Here is a 27,658-nt window from a genome sequence, read left to right on the forward strand (position 1 = left end):
TACAACTGTTTGGATGAGATCCATTTAGAGAAAATGGCTTGCTAATTACTCTTGCTGTAAATATGATCCTGTATATCTGAATCAACTTAACTTCTTTCAACTTGCAGCTCAGAACCACAATGGAGCTCTGATCTTGATTGGGGCCTTTGGGCAGCTCCACAATATAAATAATGAATAAATAATAGCATATGCTGTAACAGGAGATGGGAATGACTTTGATCCTTCCCTATATATTTGTGGAAGAATAAGAATCCCTTGGTATTTATGCTCCTTGCTTATGACTGGCATATCATTTGTGCCAACTGCATTAGCCTGCAACCAAATGCTAATTTAGATAATTTATTATTGCAGCTTTCTTTCTGACAGGCCAAAAAAAAGCAGCAGTGCATGAGTCTAGTATATTGCAGGGTCTTCTACCGATATGCCCCAGTCTCTGTCCATCCATCTAGGTAGGTTATCACACCATCCCCATTTCCACAGAGGCTGAGTCTATGGATGTTTGATCCGTGATAGGACTACATGAATTCTACCTGGCCGTATATATTCAGCTAAAACACAACTCCGTTTGTGTATGCCTTGATCTGTACCAATATTTTCTTTTGATTGAAAAATGTAGATGTTGTACATTGTGTTACCAGTCAAACCCAACTGAATAAAATGCACAGTTCACTTTTAAACAAATTTCAAGGAAAGCATCAAACTATAGGGCATGCTAAATAGTGCCAAGTCAGGGTTTCTGGAAAAGTATACAAAAATCCACTTGTATGTAGATTAAAAGCATGAATCGTTTTCCTGCAGCCACATAAAATGCCACTCTGAAATGTACATATAAGTGGAGTTTTGTTTTCCCTTCACAATATGGCCTATCTCGGCTGTATTTGGAGTGTCTAATTAGCCAGATGCCTTTGTCAATGTTCCTGCAGACATGGAGAAGCACTTCTCAAATGTACCTGTGACGCTGACAGACCCCAGGCATTGTCGGGCAGGATCAAACCAGGGACCTCTGGAGCTTAGTGCATGAGCCTCTATTGCATGAGCTAAAAGCCAACGCGCTGTTAGCTAAGGCTATTGAGCAGACTCATTTTATCTCTCTCTTCCTCTGTGGTCTCGGTGTCACTAGATAGGCCAGAACACCACACCCAGGAGGTGTGTGGGTTATACACCCACTAAGGATCATACACTGTTACTATTTTCCCTATCTGTTTGCAAAGTACATCTATATCATTTTGTAATTGGGGGTGTTGAGTTTCTTTTTTTAAACCCACTACATTCAACTGTTAATTCCTGAAGATTTCTGGCTAGCCTTGTCTTATATGATGCAAAATTCAGCCACTTTTTTTAATCTCATGACTTGAAATCCCAGACTCACCGGCCCATTCTTCTCATACACCCATCCTAAAGATCCAGCACCAGGACAATTGTCATCTTTCTCCAAACTGCCCCAGTCCTTCTTCCACCATGTAGTTCCCAGCTCCCTTTCCAGTTAACCCATTTGCTGTCCTGGCTTTGACTGAAACTGGGGCTCCCTAAGGTCACAACAGATCCTTCCTGGCCTTTGCTGCTTCCTGCAGCTCATCTCCTGGCCCATGCTTCTTGCAGCAGCTCCATGTCAATTCTGTCAGTCCTAGCAAGTTCTCTGGAGAGTCTAGAGTGCTCCAGTTGTTTTCTGCCACCATTGGGTGTTGACTCAATTCCTCGTTCATTTCTCTATTTGGTTTCTCATATACTGTCCCTGTCACCACCTTTCTCTTCGCTGTCCTCAGAGGTATACAGATAATTTGTCACAGACTAATGGGTCGCTAGCAGAAAATTTACTCAAAATCCATTCAAATGTAGCACAGAGAAGTTTACATTCCTAACATGTTACTGTAGTGGAGGCCAAAAATAGCTTATTCTTGGCCCCTGTCAGACCAGCAGAACTGGCCTGTTTAGCCATTTTATAAGTGATGGTTATGCCTAAGAAATCATCACTTGGTGAAACTAAGACAAGTTTGCCAAATGCCATTTTGCCTCTAGCTTTCTCTTTTGGGGGAAGGTAACCCAGAAGATTGTGCTGGGGTAATGCTGGGTTCATCTAGAACTATCTGACTTCCTGAATCCCTGTCAGTCTAGTTCCAGTCCTAGAAATGGAGTTAACCACCTTGGCTGATGGCTACTAGTGAAGGATGAATGCCAGGTGTCTGTCCATTTTATTGGAGCTATCAGTAGTCTTTGCTATGATGTTGCTGATTTGTCTGTGTGATTTGTTGTGGGTAGATTTTGTTGCCCAGTTCCACACTTTCCTTTCTGAAGGGTCTCCAAGTTCTCTTGGCTCATCTTATACAGAGTTCAGTGGGGTTCCATTCTGCCACCCCTTTGGACCATCCATCTGTCTTTCAGGTGCTCCTAGGGTGCCCATACTAGAGCAGCATGCTTGAAGATGATGCAGCATGCTCTCCTGCTCAGTGCCTGGCCAGCTCTCTGCCCTTGCAGACAGCTAGCACCTGTGAGAGCATGAGCCTGGAGCAGGAGCTATGCTCCAACGTGATTCTAGCTGGCTCCTGCACAAGGGTGAAGGGGTGACAGCAGGAACTCCATACGCACCCACTGTGAGAGGCTGACAAGCCTCTGTCCCACTGCACTCACCGCTCCTCTTTCTGTGCATAGCGTTTAAATGCAATTTGTGTGCGATTCTGGAGGCAACTGATCCCACCGATTCAAAAGGAAAAATCAAATGAATGCTGATTGATCCAATTAAATATTCAAATGAAAGCAATGATTACTCAAATGCATCTTGAGACTTAGTGAGACGGATTCTGTGAAATGCTGGCTTTGGCCCTAAAGCTATCATGAGAACACCAATCTCTAATGATTAAATAAAGCCTAGGCTTGGGTTACCGGTAATTGTAAGGCTTAAATGAAAAGAAATGAGCAACCTGGCTAATCTGCAGGTCCAGTACTCCACCTCTCCCCTGCCAATGTCCTGGGTAACTCCGCACCACCGCTGGCCAATTTAAATGTAAAAATACAAAACCAAGCATTTAAATTCAGGCAAGGTATACTGACGAGAGACTTTTAGCAGATTTCTGGTCTCATTATAATCTGTTAATTACTACGGTAACATAAGATTCTAACAGTCAGCACAACCAGGACCTTAGTCAAGCTTAGGTATGCATAATAGGTGCCTAATAGCCTTGAAATCCAGAAAATATGGTCAGAGTATCAAGCGTCACAATTATTATTATGTGCCCCGTTCATATTCCTTATGCATTCCTGGAAGAAAAAGCTGACAGTTGAATTTTCAGAAGCGTTCTTTTATTGAATGTATTGTTACAATAGCTTGACTTATTTGCACGCCAGGCTCATGAGTCATGATCAAGGGGACAAGAAAGGGCAGGGGTGCTTCTAAACTCACTGAATTCACAGCTCTCCCACCAAGGAGTTATTTAAACATAAAATTATTCTAGGAACTTCTTGTAGCCACTGCCATCAAAAAGGACTCAAGTTACCACACAACAGTCTGTATAGTCTTTTCCCAAGAAAGAGCTGTTTGCTGTACTTTGGCAAGAAGTACTTGGTGGTACTTAGAATGAAATAATTGAAATCGGAGATGCACAAGACCTGTTAGGATTGTTCCCTGCAATCTACTTTCTAGTGTTCTGTCTCATCTTAACCTGCAATGGAGTTCCTCTACTTCCTTTGAGAGACCATTCCACAGTATGATTGATCTCGCTCTCAGGAAATTTGCCCTCATTGTTAACCTACGTATTCCTTTTTTTAAATTCCTCTCTGTCCTTAGTGTTTGCATACAGCAAATATTCGTAGAATAATTGAAGGAATTTTTATATTTCATTGGAAGAAAATATGCACTAAACATAGTAATAGCCAAGAATATGTGAATTAAGAAATTCATTTCAAGACAGGATAATGTTTTCAGAGGGTAGACTGAGGTATCCAGGCCAAAAATAGTCTCTTGGCCTGGATACCTCAGTCTACCCTCTGAAAACATTATCCTGTCTTGAAATGAATTTCTTAATTCACATATTCTTGGCTATTACTATGTTTAGTGCATATTTTCTTCCATCTATGACATTAAGGGCAATCTGTTGCATCCCAAGGTCAAAACTTTGCAGAGGCTCCTCAGTAAGCTTTATGAGCCAAGGACAAACATCTCTCGGGTAGGGATGGTTTGGCTGTAGACCTGGTTAAAATATTTGTGCAAAATTAAGAAACATTCTAGTTTTGCCCTTACCCCCCAGGGACAAGAAGAGATTGATAAGTATGCCAGAGTCCTTTAGAGAGGGACTATTGCCAGGGAATTACAAGCTTCACCAAGTGCAGGTCATGAAAGAATTTACAGAGTGACCCCGCTTATTTGCTTAAAGGAGTTGGAAGTGAAGAAGTTCCTGCACATTTATTTGGACATTTGAGTTCAATGTACTTGAGCAGCCAATGGCATCTCTCCACAATTGGCCCCTTTATACCTCTCAGATGTAAACGATGAATTGCCCTCTCAGATGTAAACCATAGATTCCCCCATCCACACACACATGCAGCTAAAACTTCCACTGATGTTTTTGCTGCCATATGTCAAATTCACATCTAATCTGCTGTCTCCTGTCATCCCTCAGTCTCTTTTGATGTAACTGCTTCTAATTTCTCTTCAAAAGGAAAACCTCTTTTTGAAAGCAGAATTTCTGATGATATTTGTGATGTTCCATGGGGAAAATAGCAATAGTAAAGATTTAATGAGTCCCATGCCCTAGCACTCTCCATTAAGCAATAGAATAATATACACAGTAGCAGCTGGCAAATATGCAAGGATTGCTCTCAGTAAGCCTGTTCTCCAGGCCCCTCTCTACATTTAGAGACAACAGATGCGCTCGAATTTAAAGGAACTCCGATCCATTGACAATTACTTACCCAATTCAAACTGGTTGGAAAGGTTACCACAGGTCTGTCTAACTTCTTCACTGTCCCAACCCAAAGGATAGAGAGCACAGCCAGAGCCAATCAACAAGCCTATGGAGGGAAAGGAAAACAAGACTTAATACAATCAATGACTATTACCATAATTAAGGCCTGCAGGTAAAATCAATACTTGGAATTACATGAAAGGGTCACATTAACTTCTTATCATGAGGCACCTATGCTGGGACCACTGGCAAAGCATGTATCACTTTCTCTACTACACCGTCTACTGTGGGTATGTCTACACAGCAATGTAAGCCTAGAGTTAGTGGGACCCAAGTCAGTTAACCTGTGTCTGGGAACCTTGAGCGTCTACACTGCCTTTTAACCCTAGGTAAGGATTTTTGGACCCATGCTTGAACCTTGGGCTCTGAGGTCCACACTACAGTGCACAGACCTGAGTCAAAGTAACTGTCAGAGTGCCTAATGCCCTCCCTCCCTTGGTGTTGACACTCTAGTCCTATGAATGTGTTGCATTGTGGGAAAACTCTACTGCCCTAACTGTGACGGTGCTCTTGATGGGACTCCAGTACCCATACAGAGCATGGGCATGTAAACTGCATCATTAGCTCCTTTGGTGGCTGTCTCAATAGGCTGACTGCAGTTTGAGAAGGCTTTATACTAGGATGGGTAAACTTTTTGGCCTCAGGGCCACATCTGGGTATGGAAATTTTCTGGTGGGCCATGAATGTTTATGAAATTGGGGGTTGGGGTGCAGGAAGGGGTGAGGGCTCCGGCTGGGGGTGCGGGCTCTGGGGTGGGGCCAGAAATTAGGAGTTCAGGGTGTGGGAGGGGGATCAGGGCTGGGGCAGGGGGTTAGGGCGCTGGACGGGGTCAGGGGAGCAGGCTCCCGGTGGCACTTACTTCAAGCACCTCCCAGAAGCAGTGGCATGTCCTACCTCCGACTCCTATACGGAAGCATAGCCAGGCGGCTCTGTGCACTGCCCCATCAATGGGAGCTGCAGGGGCAGCATCTATGGGCGATGGTTGCCAGCCAATGGGAGATGTGGGGGCGATGCTTGGGGGCAGGAGCAGCATGTGGAGCCCCCTGGCTGCCCTTGCATGTAGGAGCCAGAGGCGGGGACATGCTGCTGCTTCCGGGAGCCGAGCAGAGACACAGCATGCATGGAGCGGGGCAAACCCCAGACCCTGCTCCCTGGCAGGAGCTCGAGGGCCAGATTAAAACATCTGAAGGGCCAGATGCTGCCCCTGCGCCGTAGTTTGCCCACCCCTGCTTTATACTAAACTACCATCTAATCTGAGAACTGGGTGCTCTGCCTCTAGGCTGAGTCACATTGGCAGGAAAATGCCCATGTGCACCTGTTCTGAGGCTAACCAGGACATCAGTCTCCAGGGCTGTCAAACTATTAAAGTGAAACTTTACAATTCTTCATTTTTAAAATGGGACGTTCAATTAAGGTATTTGTGTTTTTGGGGTTTTTTTAAATTTATTTTTGTCTGTTTGTTTTGAACTTTGACATAAAATGTAGCTTTCAGAGGAAAAATCACATTCTCTCTCTAGCACCTCCTGGGGATCCCTCCTCCCTGCCCCCTTTTCAGCCCTGGAGCCAGAGATAAGGCTCCCTGGGAGGCTGGGGGAAGTTTTGGGGCCGGCTCCCACTCATGGCCCTCACAGTGTGTGGGTGCCCCTGCACGTGCAGCAGACCTGGGAGCAAGCGACAGAGTGGAGTAGGACCAAGTGGCTGCCCTGCAGGGCTGGGGAGCGGCAGAGCCTCCATCTCAGCTTGGCATGGGGAGAGATGACCTCCAACATCCTGGCAGCCGCCTCCTGCCTGTCAGCTTTGCTCCCTGTTGCAGGCAAACTCTGTGCAGCAGCGAGGAGGAGCTGGAGCCGCAGGAGCCTGTGGGGAAGTTTCAGGCTGGCTCCCGCTTGCTGCCCTGACTGTGCATGCTGCCCATGCGTCCCTGCACACACAGCCCCAGGGAGGGCCTGAGAGCAGAGCAGGGACTCAGCGGCTCCCTGCAGGGAGGGGGAGCAGCCAGGGTGTTGGGGGTCTTTCCTCCCCCAACCATGCTGAGCCGGGAACTCTGCTGCTCCCCATCCCTGCAGGGCACCGCTTAGTGCCTGCTCCACTCTTGGCCCCACACCGTGCTCTCTGGGCCTGCACGTTCAGGGGTGCCCAGGCAGCGTGCACCAAAATCTGGCTGTGCTCTTGTGACCAGGAAGTAGCTCTCTTTGCAAAACGCTTCTTCTGATCTGTCTCCACTGAAAACCCTGCAGGCTCTCTGATAGTGCCCTTGCAGACTGGTGCTCAGCAGACAATGGGTTAACGCTGACCTGAGCTGCTGCCCTTAATAGACTGCACCACAGACTGTCGCATAGAGAAGACTAAGAAAGTTGCCCCAGGGAACTCTGGGATACATCCAGAGAATTTACAGGACCCAAGTCAATCCAGGGCTGTGTGCAGGCAGGAAAGCAATAGGGCTCAGACCCTAGGTCCCATCTTAACATGGGTGCGCCTCCAGCTCTTCATGGTCCTGGGACCCTAGGTTCAAGCCTCAGATTAACACAATTGGTGTGTGGATGCAAGGCGGATTAGGCTAGAGCCTGGGCTCTAGCCTGTGCTTACATTGCTCTGTAGACATACTCTGTCAGTCCAGTGGAAAAGAAACTCTGTAGCTAGCTTGGATTTAACTTTTCCTTTTTATGCTTCAAAACTGCTACATATTTTGTTTGGAAAATTCAGCACACGGTTAAACAGGTGCCTCGTTAATCACAGCATTTAAAAGATGACTGCTTCTGATTAATTAATGCAACAATCAGTCATGCTCTATAATTGTTCCAACATGAAAAAGTAAACCAACCATCAAGCCTAACCATTCTAATCCTTCATTGCTTTTCTCCTCTTTCACGTAGTCTAGGGCCAAAATAGACTGATTTAAAGTCTATGAATTCATATCTCCGGAACCTAGAACATACGATTTTCATGAACCATTTTGGCAAAAGCAAGTAAACTTTTGAACCTGTGCTGGAAACTTAACATTCACCTGTGCTGATTTGTCAGCCCCTCATGCCACCCAGAATGGATGTGTATTTTGCCAGAGTCCATCTCTTCATAAGATCGTCACAAGGCCATGATCATTGCAAAGATGTAACATTTTTATCAAACTTTCTTCTCAGCTGTTGCTGCCCCTGCTGCTGAAAGGGCAGTGTCTAGCTCAGAGGTGGGCAGCCTGCGGGCCGCATCCAGCCCGCGGGACCGTCCTACCCAGCCCCTGAGCTCCTGGCCCGGGAGGCTAGCCCCCAGCCCCTCCCCTGCTGTTCCCCGTCCCCTGCAGCCTCAGCTCACTGTGCCGCCAACGCAATGCTCTGGGCTGCGAGCTCCTGGGGCAGCACAACTGCAGAGCCGGGCCTGACCCGGTGGTGCTCTGTGCTGCGCGGTGCGGCTGTCTGTCCTGGTGCAGCCATGCTGCCAGCCACCAGTGCTCCAGGCAGCGTGGTGGTGGTGGTGGGGGGTTGGATAGAGGGCAGGGGAGGCCGGGGGTGTGGATAGGGGTCGGAGCGGTCAGAGGGTGGGGAACAGGGGGGTTGGATGGGGCAGGAGGTCCAGGGGGTGGTCAGGGGAAGTGTGTGGGGTGGTGGTGGATGGGGCAGGGGTCCCTGGGGGGCATCAGGGGGCAAGAAGTAGGGGGTGGGGGCCGGGTCATGCCTGGCTGTTTGGGGAGGCACAGCCTCCCCTAACCAGCCCTCTATGCAATTTCAGAAACACAATGCGGCCCTCAGGCCAAAAAGTTTGCCTGCCCTTGGTCTAGCTGGTGATGGTGAACTTTTGGTTGCAGCTCTAAAAGGGGAGACTCTACAGGGCATTTAAAAATATACTGCATAGTTTTATTTTTTAACTTCATTTTGATAATGGCCTTGTAGAAGCTTGATAATTGATTACGACTTATATAAACCCAGGGGCACATGGCACTTTGCAGATTTATAGGTCAACAAGATCATTACAGAGCTTGCAATCTAGAGGCATAATCATGTCTTTTACCTAGCGCACGGAGCACTGGGCCAGGATTCAGGAGACCTGGGTTCTATTCCCAGCTCTGCCACTGGCTTGCTGGGTGACCGTGGGCAAGTCACTCGCCCTTCCGCTGCCTCAGTTTCCTCATCTGTGAAGTGAAGATACTGATACTGACCTCCTTTAGAAAGCACTTTGAGATCTACTGATGAAAAGTGCTATGTAAGTGCTAGGTATTATTAATATATAGGCATTGGCTCCTGTTGGGGCAGTGCAGAGCTATACCAATTCAGGGGAAGCTCTGGGAGGAATTCTCACTCAGGATCCCCTTGGAGTTATTTGTCTATCTAGGAGGTATTTGTTTCATCACATCACCCTAGCATCTGAGCTCCTCGGAATGTAGCCTTACAACACCCCTGGGAGATAAGGAAAGAGTGTTATCCTCATTTTACAGCCGGGGAACTGAGGTATGAAGTGACTTGCCCAAGAACACACAGGAAGTGTGGGATAGAACCGGGATCTCCTGAATCCCAGTTTCATGCCTTAGCTCCAAGACCCTCTTTCCTCCCCTTAAGGCAAATGATCAGAAAAGCAGTCAGGTTTGCTAATCAGGTTACTTTGTCTCAGCTAGCTCCTGAGACTGTCACGTCCATGAGCCCAGAGCTCCATTACTTCCTGTGAGGTGGGTACAGAGGGACACAGCTACTGTAGCCTTCCTAGCTTGCCCTCTGTGAAGTGCCATGATACTTCCTGTGGCACACGAGGAGTGAAATCCTGGCCCCACTGAAGTCAATGGAAATTTTACTTTGGACATCACCTGGGCCAGGATTTCACACTAGGAGGGAGCAGTACCTGTGTTGAAAAAAAACACATAAGCTGCAGTTGTACCTGGCCACTGCTCAGGGCACAAAGTTTCTTGAGTCTTTCCATCCTCTTGCATAAACCGGGGGCAGCCAGGCACAAAGGCCCTAAATAAGGCACATCGTCATAAACAACGGACGACAATAGATGATGGAGGTGGGGTAGAGGAGGCAATAGACAATAAAGGGGGAGGACAGTCCGCACTGTTGGAGCATAAGAATTCAGATCAGGTGTGACCCACGGTTATGGGCCAAATTCAGCTCTGGTGCATGCAGGCACAGTTTCACTGGTATCAATGGAGATGCATCTGTTTACACCAGGGCTGAATTTGGCCCTTTGTGTTTTTCTTTCTTTCACTGTCGTTCCAGATTTTTATTTGTAACTTTTGTGCTGTTGTTTTTAAACAGTTATATCAGGCGTGAGAGAGGGAGTGGTTAGCATGGGCAGGAGATTAACAAAGGAAGGGGAGGGGTGTTCTAAGGTAAGATCTGAAGGAAAAAAGGGTAGTTCTTTGGTACCTAGGAGAAGGGAGGCTGTTCTGGGGATATGGGACAGTCTGGAAAAAAAAAGTCACAGAATGATGAGCGGAAGAAGGAAACAAAGGACTAGAACATCAGTCATGTTCTGGTGCTGTTGAAGCAATGACTAAAACATCATCAGGGGTATGTGATGGGGGAGAGCTGGGCAGAATCTGGAATAACGAGTTTGAACAGAAAGCGCTAGGGAGCAAGTGAAGGGCCTTGAAGAGGGGAAGACATAGTTGGGGGAACAAGAGAAGCAATTTTCTCTTCCTGACCCTTTTTTTTTTTTTTTTTTGAAAACTTCAATACTGGGAGCATAAAATTAACCTAGTTTTGTTTGCTTCCTCCAACATATAGTAGCGGATAAGCTCAGCATATCACATGAGCCTGCCCCCGCTGCCCCAGGCAGCCTGCTCTAGGGATATTGTTTGATATTTATCCAAGGCTGCAGAGCTAGCAGAAGCAGGTAGACTGATATAAACAATAGTCACTTTGAATTATGTTCTCAGTCAATTCTAAACATGTAGTGAGTAGAGGTTGTTCCCCAAGCAGTCGCAGTCGTAATGTAGGCCCAAACAGGGCCTCTCAGACTAGGACTGAATATTTACAACATATCTAAAAGTTTAGAGACAAAGGTCTACCAATTATTTTGTAACATTTATGGCCTGATTGCCAAAAGTTCTGAGCAGCCATAGCTGTGAGTGAGGTCAATGAAAGCACCTCACCTCTCAAAAACAGATAGCTACAAGAGACTGGGAAAGCACCAAGATACTAAAGAAAGCCCTAAGCAGCAAAATGGGTCCTGGGAATTTCTCCTCCTTCAAAACTCCTTCCATTCAAAGCCAGCTCAGCACCCTGGCATTCAAGTGAAAGGAATATTAACATAACAATGTTATTCCTGCCAAGAATGCAAAACAAACTGTTAGACAGCCCTTGCCAGTTACTCTCATCAGGTGGTAAAAACGTACAGGCTGCATGTTAAACTCATAAAGGGCTGTTTGTTTCCAGTTCAATTTAGGTTTTGTTTCGGTGACAGTGTTTTTTCCACAAATACTGCTCCAAACATTTCCCACCCACCCCCTTTTATAGGCCAACCTCTTCCGAGCGTCCTGTTCTGAGTATTCTCTCCAACCGCACATTTGGATACCATGACTCTGTGCCTTTGGGGAGCTAATGTTTTTTCCTCACCCAGATTTCCCCACATAACTTAACTGCAACACAGAGGGTGGGGGAATGGCTTTCTCTGGAGGGTCACCTAGATATCATTCTCTACTGGCCAGATGGGAATACTACGTAAGCGGTGCTGCCAGCTTTCTGTATCAACAGCATTCACAAATATTTTATATTTGCAAAATTCTCACGGACCAGTGACCTGGAAAACGACACTCCTAGCTCAGCTACACAAAGCTGACTATTGAAGTGTCCGCTCTGGAACATACTATCATTTTATATATTTTATATATTACAATTGAGAGACAAAATAAAGTTAACAAGAATGAATATATATATATATATATATATATATATATATATATATATATATATATATATATATATTAATCTTAACTTTATATATATATATAAAATTAATTTCTTAACTTTATTTTGTCTCTCAATTGTAATAGCTTCCTAGAAGGAAGAATATTGCCTATTAATTTTGAGCTTATGCCTGTTCCTAATGAAGTCGATGGCAAAAGACCCAGGATTGGGTCTTTTTGTCCTTGAGTTGACAAGGATTATGTTTTGCTGGATGCCTAATACAGCAAAAGCCCAAACGGGCTTCTTTTTGTCTGTTTTTTGTCTCTGCACAACATGTTGGACATCATGTGCATGGCTATAAGACAGGTATTGCAGAGCACCAGGCAGAACTCATTTACTGATTTTTGTGTGATGGCTTTTAATTCCTCTGACACAGCAGTGGATTTAAATAAACCTTACATCTGTAGCCTAAGGGACATTCCAGGGCAAGCAAGCCGCATTTCTGAGCCTACACAAGTCCACAGCAACCTTTTCAAATATTCCCAGGCTATCTGTATTCTACTCCTGGGTCTGTCACAGACCCCTTTGTGACACTAATTTCTTCACTTCAGCCTCCTTACCTGTAAAATGAGGATAATAATTCTAGTTTATATTACAGGCATGTTGTGAATCTAAAATAACGATCTGTTTCAGAGTAACAGTTGTGTTAGTCTGTATCCGCAAAAAGAAAAGGAGGACTTGTGGCACCTTAGAGACTAATTGGTTAGTCTCTAAGGTGCCACAAGTACTCCTTTTCTTTTTGTAAAATAACGATGTTTGTAAAATATTTTGGGATCCTCAGATAGGGCTATACAAGTTCAAAGTTTTATTTAATTATTATTATTATTATTTTATTATAAATGTGTCAAAACACCTCCCATATATTCATTAGAAAAAAGGGACATATTCTGTTCTCAGATACTGCATGTATCTCTCACTAAAAGTATTTAACGTCCCCATTTGTATATCTGAGGGCCCAGTGTGGCTCAAAGTATGCTGATATCTCTCTCCTCAGTTTTCCTGGTATAAGTTTTTTGGGTCAGCTACTGTCATTTACTATGTGTTTGTAAATTACCTACACAAAAGTACACTGACCTAGATGAGACCACTAGCAATATAAATGAATAATATAATTAATACCGCTTCTGTGTTTCTGCTTCCTTTTTGGTTCTTTCAACAAACTAGAAAATTCTGGGGCCTGGCAGAGTCAAAACATCACAAATCAAAAGAAGCATCTTGCCATGGCAAAGGACTACACAGTCAAAGGCATTGGGTCTGGTTCTGTTCTCAGTTACTTAAGTAAATCTGGAGGAATTCCATTGAACTTAATGGAAGAAACCAGCATGAAGCCAGTGTGAGATCAGAAACAAAGCCCATCATGTACACGCAGTACTTGTAATCTGGTACTAATTGATAAAAAATCTAAGGTATGGCTGGCATGACCCTTGAAATGTTAAGCTGCTCCAAAGGACGTGCAGCAGGAGCAAGCAGTGCTCTTGCAAATGATTGCACCGTGTTAAAAAATAGTTCACATTTTCCAATAACTAACCCGTTGCACTGATTTCTGATTCTTACTATTTTTGTCACCCAGGAACTAATAAGCCAAAATGAAAATGGCAAATAATTGTGTGAAGACCAGATCAACTCCCCATTCCAAAGAGACACAGCTCTCCCCCACTCCCAGTGAGCTGTTATATTTTCAGCAACAAGCAAACATTCAGTTTCTTTTGTGTAGTATAAGCAAGCCACTGTGGTTTCCTTTTTCTATAAATCTGCACTGACTTCTGACTCCAGGCAGTGACAATGAGATCAGTCAGGAAGCTGCCACCTAACTTCATGGCTTCCCTAGTGAAAAATTGATGTAGCTAAATTGGCCCCTCTCAGCCAAGAACTAATTTTTTTTATTCATCCAGAACAACCAATATTGCAGAGCTTTCCACATTTCCTGACAGACTCTGTGAAATCAAAATAGGATTAGCTTTTCTGAGACATCAAGCTTACGATGAGACCCAGAAGCACAGACAGCAACTGCTTGAGTGCAGAGAGCGAGGAAGATATAACAGCCAGAGACGTATGTGCCAGCTTGGTGCACAGAGGTTCTTTGTGCACTCTCTTCAGTGAATACTGAAACAACCCGAGCCCAAATGGACTGGTCAGTGCATGGAGCCACATGACAGTAAGATGAAGGGGGTTTAATTACAAACATACATACAGATGGTGTCTCCTTGACATTTTCAAAGTAGTCAAGAAGAGTTAGACTCAGAGCCCATTATTTTTAATGGGAGGTAGGTGTCTAAATCCTCTAGATTCCTTTGAAAATCTCTGCCTCTCCTTCTAATGTAACACTTCCAAGAAGATTACGGGCCTGATCCAAAGCCCACTGAAGTCAATGGAAAGACTCTCATTGAGTTCAATAGATTTTGGATCAGCCCTATGGCGCCTGTCCTGTAATCTGACTGGCACCAGTGAAGCCCCATTGACTTCAGTGGGACTCTGCATAGTTGTAAGCATTCACCTGGATCAGGAGCTGTATGAGCATCAAGCCTGTTTACTATAATCTCCAGTTATTTTCAACCCTGATATTTTAACACACAAGTTTGCAGACAATTCAGCTAGCCACAAGGAATATTGGTTGTGCTGAAAGGCTTCAGCCTCCACTTAAGAGCTAAGTTAAATCAAACTGCCCTGAAAGCAATGAAAAACCCTAACCTAATTTGGAAAGTTCAGTGGCGAGCCAACACTGATTTAATTCCAGCATGCACATCCTGGTCTGCCCAATAGTTAGAGTATTTAGCCTGCAATGCTTTCCAACTCTCCACACCCAGCCATGCAGCTGCTTAACATGCTTAGAATGCCTGTGGCATTCTTTAGAAAAAAGCATCCAGTTGTAATTACCATCATCTTTCATCTTTTGTACCCATTACAATCATCAAAAGAAAATTTAAAAAAGGAACAGGAAGCATGCAGATGTGTCCATAAAATGCAGATTGATAAAGGAGAGTCACAGCTTTCAGATGTGACGGGATCAGTAAGTGGAGAGGTCTAGCTTGTCGCTGCAAAACCCGTGGAGTAATGAGCATATCTAAATCTGTTTTGGATGACATGCTGGGTCATGGAGGATGAGCTGGCAGTATAAGCAGCCCTCTGGAGTGATTTCACAACTGGAAGTGAAGGGCTTCTTACTCTGTGCACAGGCCAGGAATCTGTGAATCACTTCTTTCATTCTGATAGTCACCGCTAGCTTTAAACACAAGCAAAGCAAGCAGCCACCTAGGCCCTCCTCTTTTGGTGGCCACACTCACCATGTGAGCTCTGCAGTTCCCGGCTTGACACACACTCTCATGCCAGAAGCAGGACTGTAGAGAGGCTATACCTAGCCTGATTGCTTTCCTTCCTTCACCTGCAAATCAGAAGGCAGGGCCTCTTGATAGCATTTGTACTTGAGTTTGCTAGGATGGTTAACCAACCTCTCCAGCTGCACATCAATGAGTTAATCAGGTCATCTGGTTCCTAGAATATAATCTATGCATTGTTTGGTGCAGAACCTAATACAGTTAAATTGGCCTTAAGGAACCAGAGAAGAGATTGGGGCCCCAGGGTCTTCTAGGCATCCCTTCTCCTGCCATAGGATGCGAGTATCTCAGTGGGAGTTCCTTGTTTGCTATGTTAGAAACTAGAATCCTGGGGTGAAATCCTGTCCCCACTGACATCAATAGGAATTTTTTCAATGACTTCTTAATTAAAGGTAGAATACAATTGTACTGGATTTTGGGGATACTTTAAGTGGTTGCTTAAGGCTAGGCTGTTTCATAGCAGTGCTCCTTAGCACAGGATTCAGTGTATTACCAAATTCTCACACTGGAATGGAGAAGGGAAGGTGGGTCAGACAGATGAGTCCGGAATGTGAATCTTTCCCACTTAGGCCCTTCCTGGGGGACTGCACCTTGATGGGGTGGGAAGGCTTGTGTGTTCCAATGACCCTGTGAGCTATGTCATTTTTAGTTCTTTGTAGGGTCACCTAAGCTAGACAGGTCAAAGGGTAGGGACCAGACATAAAGCAACCCACTCGTCCTCCAGGTTGGGGTTAAGCGATAGGCCAACGACCTATCGCTGTAAAAAAGTCTAATTCTAGAAACACATGATGCTCCCTGTTAAGCTTTAGAAAGCTCCTAATCCATTTCCATCACCACTCCAACAGTTACCCATTTTACTCAACCTAAACAAGCCTCACTACCCTGGTGTGATGTCCAAACCCAATAGCTCCTTGTGGTTTGCCCTTTTGTTGGTCTTTAAGCTGGCAAGTTCCTCATTTGCTTTTTCTCGTAAAACTACATAAAAAATACACAAGTAAAATTTGAGATGAATGGACTGGCAGACCCCTGGATCACAATCAAGGGTCCTAAAATTGACATGGCAATAAACCGAGTTATCAGGGTGATAGGTGGTAGAATGATGAGTGACAGTGAGTGAGCTTCATCCACCCCCATTATAGACACATTGCTACAAAACAGACAATAAGCATCACTATTGCTCATGCTGTAGGCATAACTAGCACTTGTCTTTAACTCCCACTTTGGACTTTAAAAGTGCTTTATGTTTGTATGGACTGGAGTTTGTGACTGAAAACCAATTAACTTACAAATAGTTGCTGCTTATGGCTGATACTGCTAAGCAGGGAAAAGGCAGACAGGAATTACACTAGCATCTTTGCACAGAACTAAGTTTCATCTTCGAAATTATAAAGTGATGATTTGTGGCATTAAGCAACCAGACCACCACTAAGAGGTAAAATATTAACATCTATTAAAATCGTGGAGAATTGTCTGGGTCTGGACAAGCCTGAAACAATACATAGAGTGGATTAATAAGCGGAGAGACATTAACTAGCTCTGACTATGTTATAAACTCAGATCCATCATCATACTCCTTGAAGCCCCCTCTTATTATGTTGCACACACGTGGCAGGATGTCGGTCCATTTGATTGTTGTCTTATTTAAGGCCTGTAAAGAAAAGCCAAATCTTTAACTACTTTATCCCATCTCTTTAAAAGGAGAAGCCTAAACACAGTACAGGATTCAATGGAGTATAATGGAAAAACTAATGGTGATCACTGGGAAAAGAAAGTGGTACTGATAGCAGAGAGAGTGCTTAACTTCAGACTTATCCTTTTAGCCTGTCTTCTTGAAACAGGCTTTGCTTTCCAAACGGGATACACAGCCAATGGTGCTATACCACTTGTGGTCATTGAAGAGCATAACACCTTTCACAGCGGTGTTAGGGGATTTTATTCCTTTTGTGCATCCTACGTTGAATTGTTTCCTAAATTCCAATCAGTTACACACCACAAACCCACTGACCGCAATGGGACTGCACAGGTGTCACTAAGGGCATACTCTGAAGGCAACAGCAAACAGATTGCACAGATGTAACCGAGGGCCCAAAAAACCTTTATTAGTGACAGTGAAGCATGAGATGAAAGGAACCCACCTTGACTTTTAAGATCCCAGGTTGAACTTGCAGGGTAAACAGAAAAAAACATCTTGACTTGAGCAAATTTGATGTGCAGGTCACTGAGAGAAAATAAAAACTGAACTGCATGATACCATTTTTATAGTAATTTTTTCAGAGAATAACCCCGCTTTAAATATGTCCTTGTCTTTTTTCTATCTCCTACTTTTTTTTCCTTAAGTCACAGTTTGGGACATTACCAAAAAGAAATCCTTTAAGTTTTTTTTTTTTTTTCTGGGCAATTCTAACAAACACTGCTCCATTGACAAATATTCAGGTCATCTACTGTACCTGAAAGAAACTCATTCCTTTCAAGACCATTTTAATTATGATTGTTCCCTTTCACATATTTTGTCTGTAAGCCATTCTGAAACTTCAAGGATGACAAAGTTTTCACATTCCCATCTGTCACTTTGAGCTACAGTACTTTCCAAAACAAGGTTCAAATGCAACACAGAGTTTGACTCTCGGTTTCATGCGGTTTGAAAAATCTCCTTGACATAATGTTTCTAAAGCATTTATCCATTATAAAAGGAAGCTTACAGCATGAAAGTGAGATTGAGCTAAAGGATGTGGATTGTTGTGTCATTGGCTTAGAGATGTGCTCTTGCAACTAAACTGGATTTAAAGTGAAATCCTATATGACAGAGTAGCCAAATTTTGCTCAGGCAAATTCTTTACTCAGGCAAAACTCCCATTGACTTCAGTGGGAGGAGTGCCTGAATAATGATTTTAGAGTAGGGCTCAACTACGTACAATAAATGTAAAATACTTCAGACAAATGCTATTTTAATCAAAGTGGATTTGAGGATAACTGCTGATCACTTGATGTTATAAATCGTATGCACTGTCCCTGAATTCAAGGGATGCATAAAAATAAGGACAGATCACCAAACTATGTTTGTTATTCTTCCATTGCTGTTTTTGGCATAACTAGTCATGCAGGCTCATTCGAAACAGTTCTCCTATAACTATGGATCTGCAGGCACTCATAGAATTTTCCTTTTATGGTGTTACAGTTAAACTCCTATTCTCCCTCCTCTTGTATGTAGTTCCCCAGGGACTCCTCTTCAGGCAGAAGTTCTAACATCCAGTTTTGCCTGTGATCTCCCACACAGAAATTCAACCACTTCTCCTTAGCTGTGAATCAGGAGGTTTTTTTCCACCAGATAAGAAAAGGGTAAGGTTTGCAAGTGCGATCTCTGGTATCTGCCTTGTTGGACAACAGATAAAACTGTGCCTCAGGATAGAAAGTTTTCAAACTTTTTGATCAAGAGCTCTAACTTTTCTAATTATTTGGGGGGGGGTGTGCTGGAAGGAGGATCAGAGCAGCACCCAACAGTGCACTTGTGATCTCCATTTTTGTGTACATTCACAAACATTACAAGGACAATTTAGCAGCCCCCTCCCATTTCCCCAGAGAGTCTGCAGACCCCCATTAAGGCACTATGGGTTAAAATCTGTGTTTGAGAACCTCAGAGAAAATTGCACTGACACATAGTTCAGTGGTTTCTATTGCAGACTCCAACAGGTCTGGCCACTAAAGGGCCAAGTGTGCTGTGCTACTCCAACAAGGGGCGGTGAGGACACGAGACACCCCAGCACCACCCTTGTGTTCCCCTGAGCACAGCAACTGTTCCCTCCTAGCAAAACACCCTACATGGGGAGGGGATGTTAACGGGTGGAGTTATGGCACAGGAGCCAGACACACACACTGGGGAATATGCAGCACTCCCTCAAGAGATGTCGCAATCGTCACAAATTCCAGAATTCCTCCCAGCCCTCCTCATAAGGTGGGGCAGCCCCACGCCCCTCAGTGCCTGCCTGGTGCCACTGAAACCCTTGAAATAAAAACAACACGCCTGGTCAGGATTTTTCTTCCAAACAGTCAAGCAGAATGTTGGAGGGATCCTCAACTTAAACACGCAGATAGCAGGGGAGGGGCCCAAAAATTAAAAAAGCTGTTAGTTTCTTGCCTCCAACATTCTGCTCTCTCTTTTGGCCCATTAGTCCCCGGGTTTTCAAAGAGAACACAAACTGCCCAGGCTTTCACTCAAAGCCCAGATCCCCAGGTTCCGTTCAAATACATGCAGGCCTCCACCTTTGTTAGCTTTCCTCCTTTTGTTTCATCAGTGTCCTGCCTGCAAAGGACACTTTCCCTCTTGTTCTGAGCCATTTTCACATTGTGAGCACAAGTTCCCTTTTGCAGTAGATGCGAGAAAATCTCAGAGAATGATTACTGATGGAAGAGTAGCTCCCTCTTCCCTCCCTCCCCCTTTTCAGAAAGTATATGAAAGAAGGCCACTGGCAGCAAGAATAAAGAGGTGCAGACAGGAAAGGCATTATAAATGCCTCTTAGATGCAAGCATCCCACACAGCAAAAAGCTGCGATCCTCGCCAGCAGCTTTAGCTGTAGCCTGAGTGTATCAAAAGAGAATCAAATGTAGTTTTCAAAATCCTAACCATAACTTTTGAACTGCCTGTGGGAAACAAATGCACAGTCTGTGACATAGGGTGTGGAAGAATCTTCACTTCACTTTGATTTTCACTTGATCAAAGGTGGCATGTTCATTACTGCAGAGGAGCTCCAGGCTCCTGGAGGGAATTCCCTCATACAGGCTATCTTGTTACCTATGGGATAGCAGCCCCCTTTGCTCTAATTGTTCCTGACAGCTTCTAAAATAATATTAAATACTTCAGATATTGTGACGGGGGAGGGGAATTAAAGCCCAGTTATGCTAATACATGGAATAGGAGTTAGTAAACGGCTGGATTGCTACTTGGTAAAAGTAAAACTCACAGGGTAGAGGCAGCTGCTGATGCAGAAAGGTGATTAAAAAAGCCAGCATAATTTTCAAAATGCTGTGCATTAGGGGCCTGACTTTCAGAGGTTCTGAGAACCTGCACCTCCCATAGCCTCCACCCAGGTGTCCCGCACCTTTGAAAATCAGGCCCTATAACTACAAATGAGCAGTAAACAGATTCCAGGTACTACGTAGCATCACCTTAAGCACCAGAATAGAACCCTAGTAGGAGACGTTATGTGATCTTTAAATAAAATGACGACATCGTATATTATCCATTACATGACAGAATTATTTGTTATACAGCACAATAGGTGCCTGTGGGTTTTATAGAAATCTCCCAAAACAGATCTCTGCCCATGTGATTTGCTTTGTTTTGTTGTACATGCACCCTGTTAGTTACCAATTTGGGAATGTGAGGTGGGGGTTAGGTCGGGCACAAGCACAGGAACCAGGTGGAGCTGGAATGCAAGTCAGCAAAGCTACGTCAAGCAGGTTCTGAGGAGGGACTTGGAGAGTGAGGTTGCTCGGTGCCTGGGTCCAGGGAGGCTTTACCAGGCCTAGGGGCAGCGTGAAAAAAAGGCCTTACTGGGAGGAGACAAATGAAATCGCAGGGTGAGAGCAGTGGGTAGGACATAGGGGGCGAGAGATGGGAGTGAACTGATCTGTGTTGTATGTGGGGCTTTGGGTTTCTCTTTGGAAAAACCAACAGACTATTTACTCAGAAAAATTACTCAATAAACCATGCGGCATTAGAAGAAAATACAGTATTAACGCTGAGCTCTCCCTCACCAGTTCCATTATATTGCTGTCCCTTCTTCCAACGCCCAGATATTTTAAACAAAATAAACTTTATTTTGTGCTTTATCTTTTATAGTAAGGAGGTACTGCCATTATGCCCAAATGCTGCAGCTGCCCCAGCATCTCCCAGGAATCCTACCCATTCTCACACAGGAGGATGTAACTGTTGGGGGATGAGAGCAGATCAAATCAGCTTCAGTCAGAGTCCTGTGTGCCATTTTGGATCTGTATATCAAATCTGAGGAGGGCGTCATTGCTGAGGAAACAAGATCGCATTGCCTTCTCAAAGCAGCCTCTGCCGTGGCCCTAGGGATCCATGCCAAACTGTCTCTCTGGCTAGTTCCCAGCAAAGGTTTCCTCTGCTACAAAATGAACATGCAATTGTGTCTGACTGGCAGGGTTTGCTTTAAAAAGGGCTAGGATGGGAACAACAAGGTGAGTTGCAGATTGGAACCAAAATTCATGAAGAATGCTCAGATGGAATCTGGAATTTGACTGGGGAGTTCATTTTGTACAGCGAGCCATGCTCACCACTTGTACAATCTTAGCCTTGTGAAAAAATACAGCAAGTTTTCACATGCCATCAGACTTCTTTATGTGACAACCCATCTGTGTGCTTTCCCCAACATTCTGTGGCTCAAACCCAGATTGCTGACAGTTCAAACAGGCTTAGAGCTGCATAAGGCATGTGGCATAGTGTATTTACATTAATGGAGGGGTTTTAATACACGCGGATAATTATGAACACTGATATAACAGAAGTTTCACAGCTAACTTCATGGATCCAAACTGTAAGATATTTTCCCTTATATAAAAAACATAATCCTTAAAAAAACCGTGTTCTACTTGTTGAAAGTAAAAAAGGCAGATTTATTATTAATTATTATTATTATTTATTTGAATTGCAATGGCAACTAGAGGCCACAGTTGAGGTTGGGGTGCCCATGTGCTTATACATAGTATGACACAGACTCTCCTCCAAAGATGCTCCAATTTAAGGCCCTGATCCTGAAAAGAGGACCATGAGGGCAGATGCCTACATCTGTATGGAGCCTGATTGAAGTCAATAAGGGGCCTAAGTAGAAAAGGCAGACTAAAGGAAGGATTATTATCCTCATTTTAGAGACAGGCTCATGCTTGAGTATCCACACCGCCTTGTAAACCTGGGTTTACAATTCCTGGATCCAGGTCCGAAAGCTGTGCTAATGTGTCCATCCTGCACTACATAGACCAGGGGTGGCCAACCTGAGCCTGAGAAGGAGCCAGAATTTACCAATGTACGTTGCCAAAGAGCCACAGTAATTTGTCAGCAGCCCCGCCTATCAGCTCCCGCCCCCACTCCCATCACCTCCCACTCACTGGCAGCCCTGCCAATCAGTGCCTCCCCTTCCCTCCCGATCAGCTGTTTCGTGGCATGCAGGAGGCTCGGGGCGGGGGAGGAGCAAGGTCATGGCAGGCTCAGGGAAGGGGGACGGAAGGGGTGGAGTGGGGGCAGGGCCTGTGGCAGAGCCAGGGGTTGAGCAGTGAGCACCCCTGGCACATTGGAAAGTTGGCGCCTGTAGCTCCAGCCCCGGAGCCGGTGCCTCTGCAAGGAGCCGCATATTAACTTCTGAAGTGGCCACATGTGGCTCCAGAGCCACAGGTTGGCCACCCCTGACGTAGACCTTCTAATTTGGGTCTGTGGCTTCAGCTGTATCCACACTGCAAAATGACAGGGCTTGGACCTGAGTCTAGTGGGACTTGGGCTCTCCACCACCCTCCTAGCTGGGTCCTAGGATGCAGGTCTTGGGTGCTTACTGACCTGAGTCAGAGCCCAGGAGTAGTGTGCAGTGTAGACATACTCTTAGTGACTTCTCCAGTGACACAAAGGAAAAGTCTGTTACAGAGCCATAAATTTAACACAGATCTCCTGAATCCCAGTCCAGTTCCTTAACCACTAGAGAGCATCCTGATTCTTCAAGTTTTCAGACACTGATTAAGACCGTCCCTTGGAATTACCTTGCCATACCACATATTTAACCTGAAGATGTACCAAGGTATTTCACAGTGACAACTGCATGAGATTACCCAAAATGATTTATGAGCAACAGTAGTCTGAGATGCCTGCTACAGCAATAACACTCTGTCTTAGCCAAGTCTCATAGACTCCTAGACTTTAAGATCAGAAGGGACCATCGTGATCATCTAGTCTGACCCCCTGCACACTGCAGGCTAAAGAACCTCACCCACCCACTCCTGTAATAGCCCCTTAACCTCAAGCTGAGTTACTGAAGTCCTGAAATCATGGTTTTAAAAGACTTGAAGTTACAGAGAATTCACCATTCACACTAGTTTAAACCTGCAAGTATCCCGTGCCCCATGCTGCAGGGGAAGGTGGAAAAACCCCTACGGTCCCTGCCAATCTGACCCGGGGGGAAATTCCTTCTTGGCCCCAAATATGGTGATTAGTTAGACTCTGAGCATGTGGGCAAGACCCACCAGGCAGATACCTGGCAAAGAATTCTCTGTAGTAACTCAGAGCCCTCCCCATCCAGTGTCCCGCCTCTGGCTGTTGAAGATTTTTGCTCCTAGTAGTCGCCGACGGGCCACATGCCATTGTAGGCAGTCCCAGTCATCACTTAGGCTCCTTTATCTGTCATACAGCAAAGCTACACTAAGGTGATCAGACGGAAGAGCAGGGGGTGGGTATAAGGCACATTACACATCCGAAGTTACACAGCAGAACTTTTCCTTATTTACAAAAAGAAAAGGAGGACTTGTGGCACCTTAGAGACTAACCAATTTATTTAGTCTCTAAGGTGCCACAAGTACTCCTTTTCTTTTTGCGAATACAGACTAACACGGCTGTTACTCTGAAACCTTTCCTTATTTACGTCCTTCACTTTGATGTGACGGTCAGCTCATTTTCATGATGGTGGAACTGGAACTCTGGTCCAAATTATATAACCAATGGGGAACATTACCCAGAACCCGCTCTGTCCGACTGGCATTGGTTTATTTTGTTTCAGGATGGAGCTATCCAGAAACTAAAGACAGCTACAAACAGACAATGGTGCATGTCTGTCTATATTCCAGGAATATGTCTAAGACTCGGGAGGAAGATTATAATGGGCTAGATCCTCACCTGTTGTAAATTGCCGTGTAACTCCATGGAAGTCAATGAAGTTGTGCCGATTTACAGTATTTGAGGTTCTAGCCCACCTTTCCTATTCCCACTATTTCAGATTATGTTCCACTGCAGGCCCTACAATGTCTTCAGCACATGCTTAACTTTACTCACAGAGAGTTATCTCATTGACTTCCAAAAAAGCACATAGCAGCAGTGGCAGTGATGCGGCCCCTGAAGCTGAATGTTGGGATATTTTGTAGCCCTGTTAGTGCAACCTCCAACATCTAAGCTGGCGACTAATCTAGCTGGTTGACAGTATGCTCCTGTGTGTGGCTCCAACAGCTCACTGTTATTCTCGCTTCCTATAAGCCTCTCAGAAATGATGCTTTATGAACAATGAATAAACCCTTCAATATACAAATCATTGTCTTAATTAGTTAATATTTGTAGATTATTTGAACAAGCAAGTGTTAAAAAGTAGTAGTAGTAGTTAGTCCTTCAAACAGGACATACAGAGAAGACAGACTGATTCCTGAAAATAATAAGCTGTAAAATGAAACTAAGATCAGCTTAGAGGCCCCTAGTAATGGAGTTCTAAGTGTTGGTAAGTGCCTTGGGCCCAGATCTACAAAGGTACATAGGTGCCAAACTCCCATTGAGTTCAGTAGCAATTAGGAGCCTAAATACCTTTTGATGATCTCGGCCTTGAAACCTCCAGAGGAAAAACTGGGCTTTTATCTCCTCTTAGTTAGTAAACATTATCTGTAGTGTTATAAAACCTCTCCACTCAAAAAACCCCACAGATTTCTCTGCTATGTACCAGCTGCTCACTGGCTGCTTGTGCTGTTGATCTCTGCTCGAATATGAATCCTATCATTTTTATATTTAAAATCTGAAATGGGTGCTTTTGTACATGGCACTGTGTTTACTGTGATGCAAATGCATACCATCTGCAAATGGTCTCATGTCAGTGACATTAGAGAAAGTCATGCATTGTGCAGCTAGCCCAGGCCCAGCAGTGGAACAAGGCTTTCAGTGAGCAGGCTGTGCTGACTCTCCTTGATTTACTTCCAGAAGTTCAGACACAAAGCCTCCATTTATCTTCATCAGTGCATTTGGCTCCCACTTCCTAGGCTTTTCACAATTCTGGCTGAGTAGAAATGCTTCTGAGATTTTCCTCCTCAGTCTTTTCTGATCCTCTCAATGTGTGCCAAATGTTTACCTGCCACTTGATCCTAGAGTACTGCAAATATAAATTGATTCTACCCCAGTTGCAACAATTATTATTAATGCACCTTAAAATATGAACTAAGCACACTGAATTCATCCTGTGTGTGTGTGTACAGCAGCTAGCACAATGGGGCCCCACCGTGAGTGGGGCCTCTAAACTGTACTGTAATATGAATGTTTAATGATAACAATAATGAAAAGATGAATTGCACTGGAAATACTGAGGGTACAATGCCACCTATACCTTGTTTCAAAGCTATTATATGCATTTCTATGGAAGTAGCAATCTAGAAAATCCATCAATAGAACCACTAACCCAGGAACCTATCCTTGCAACAAAGCCCGTTGCCAACTGTGTCCACATATCTATTCAGGGACACCATCATAGGGCCTAATCACATCAGCCACACTATCAGAGGCTCGGTCACCTGCACATCTACCAATGTGATATATGCCATCATGTGCCAGCAATGCCCCTCTGCCATGTACATTGGCCAAACTGGACAGTCTCTACGTAAAAGAATAAATGGACACAAATCAGACGTCAAGGATTATAACATTCAAAAACCAGTCAGAGAACACTTCAATCTCCCTGGTCACTCGATTACAAACCTAAAAGTGGCAATTCTTCAACAAAAAAACTTCAAAAACAGACTCCAACGAGAGCCTGCTGAATTGGAATTAATTTGCAAACTGGATACAGTTAACTTAGGCTTGAATAGAGACTGGGAGTGGATGGGTCATTACACAAAGTAAAACTATTTCCCCATGTTTATTCCCCCCCCCCCACTGTTCCTCAGATGTTCTTGTCAACTGCTGGAAATGGCCCACCTTGATTATCACTACAAAAGGTTTCCCCCATGCCCCGCTCTCCTGCTGGTAATAGCTCACCTTACGTGATCGCTCTTGTTACAGTGTGTATGGTAACACCCATTGTTTCATGTTCTCTATGTATATAAATCTCCCAACTGTATTTTCCACTGAATGCATCCGATGAAGTGAGCTGTAGCTCACGAAAGCTTATGCTCAAATAAATTGGTTAGTCTCTAAGGTGCAACAAGTCCTCCTTTTCTTTTTGCGAATATAGACGAACATGGCTGCTACTCTGAAACCTGTCATTATGCAAGGCACTGAATTTAGCCGTATGGAGTGGAAATCTATCAACTTCATGAAAAAACTCGTACAGATACACACAGACATCATCTTCCTTTCCAAATGCAAACAGATGGACATCATACCAAAAGGACTGAAGGTAAAAAATCCATTACAATCTACATACCACACAGACTATGCTGAGAGATTGTGCCACACGCTCTCAAAGAAACTGCGGAACCACCTGATCAACATCCTCTACAGCAAACAGGGAAAGATTAAGAATGAGCTCTCAAAACTGGATACTCTCATAAAAAACCAACCTTCCACACAAACTTCCTCGTGGCTGGACCTTACAAAAACTAGACAAGCCATTTACAACACACACTTTGCTTCTCTACAAAAGAAAAAGGACACTAAACTATCTAAACTACTACATGCCACAAGGGGCCACAACAGTGGTTCCCTTAACCCACCCAGCAATATTGTTAATCTATCCAGCTATACTCTTAGCCCAGCAGAAGAATCTGTCCTATCTCGGGGCCTCTCCTTCTGCCCCTCCACACCCATGAACATGATACAGTTCTGTGGTGACCTAGAATCCAATTTTTGACGTCTCCGACTCAAAGAATATTTCCAACACACCTCTGAACAACATACTGACCCAGAGAGACCTTCCTACCAACACTACAAAAAGAAGGATTCTGGGTGGACTCCTCCTGAAGGTCGAAACAACAGACTGGACTTCTACATAGAGTGCTTCCGCCGACGTGCACGGGCTGAAATTGTGGAAAAGCAGCGTCACTTGCCCCATAACATCAGCTGTGCAGAATACAATGCCATCCACAGCCTCAGAAACAACTCTGACATCATAATCAAAAAGGCTGACAAAGGAGGTGCTGTCGTCATCATGAATAGGTCAGAATATGAACAAGAGGCTGCTAGGCAGCTCTCCAACACCACTTTCTACAAGCCATTCCCCTCTGAGATTTACCTAAAGAAACTACAGCATTTGCTCAAGAAACTCCCTGAAAAAGCACAAGAACAAATCCGCACAGACACACCCCTGGAACCCCAACCTGGGGTATTCTATCTGCTACCCAAGATCCATAAACCTGGAAATCCTGGGCACCGCATCATCTCAGGCATTGGCACCCTGACAGCAGGATTGTCTGGCTATGTAGACTCCGTCCTCAGGCCCTACGCTACCAGCACTCCCAGATATCTTCGAGACACCACTGACTTCCTGAGGAAACTACAATCCATCGGTGATCTTCCTGAAAACACCA

General features: G+C 44.5%; 1 protein-coding gene across 1 annotated transcript in view; it reads right to left on the reverse strand.

The window, feature by feature from the left end:
* LHFPL6 (LHFPL tetraspan subfamily member 6) overlaps positions 1-27,658 on the reverse strand; it is a 204,275-nt gene that overhangs the window by 15,619 nt on the left and 160,998 nt on the right. The window contains exon 3 of the mRNA XM_074943617.1: positions 4,903-5,001. Within this exon, the coding sequence (XP_074799718.1) occupies positions 4,903-5,001 (99 nt within the window). The remainder of the gene's footprint in view (positions 1-4,902; positions 5,002-27,658) is intronic.

The sequence above is a fragment of the Natator depressus genome, chromosome 1 (assembly GCF_965152275.1).
Source record: "Natator depressus isolate rNatDep1 chromosome 1, rNatDep2.hap1, whole genome shotgun sequence".
In the NCBI taxonomy this organism is placed as follows: Eukaryota; Metazoa; Chordata; order Testudines; family Cheloniidae; genus Natator; species Natator depressus.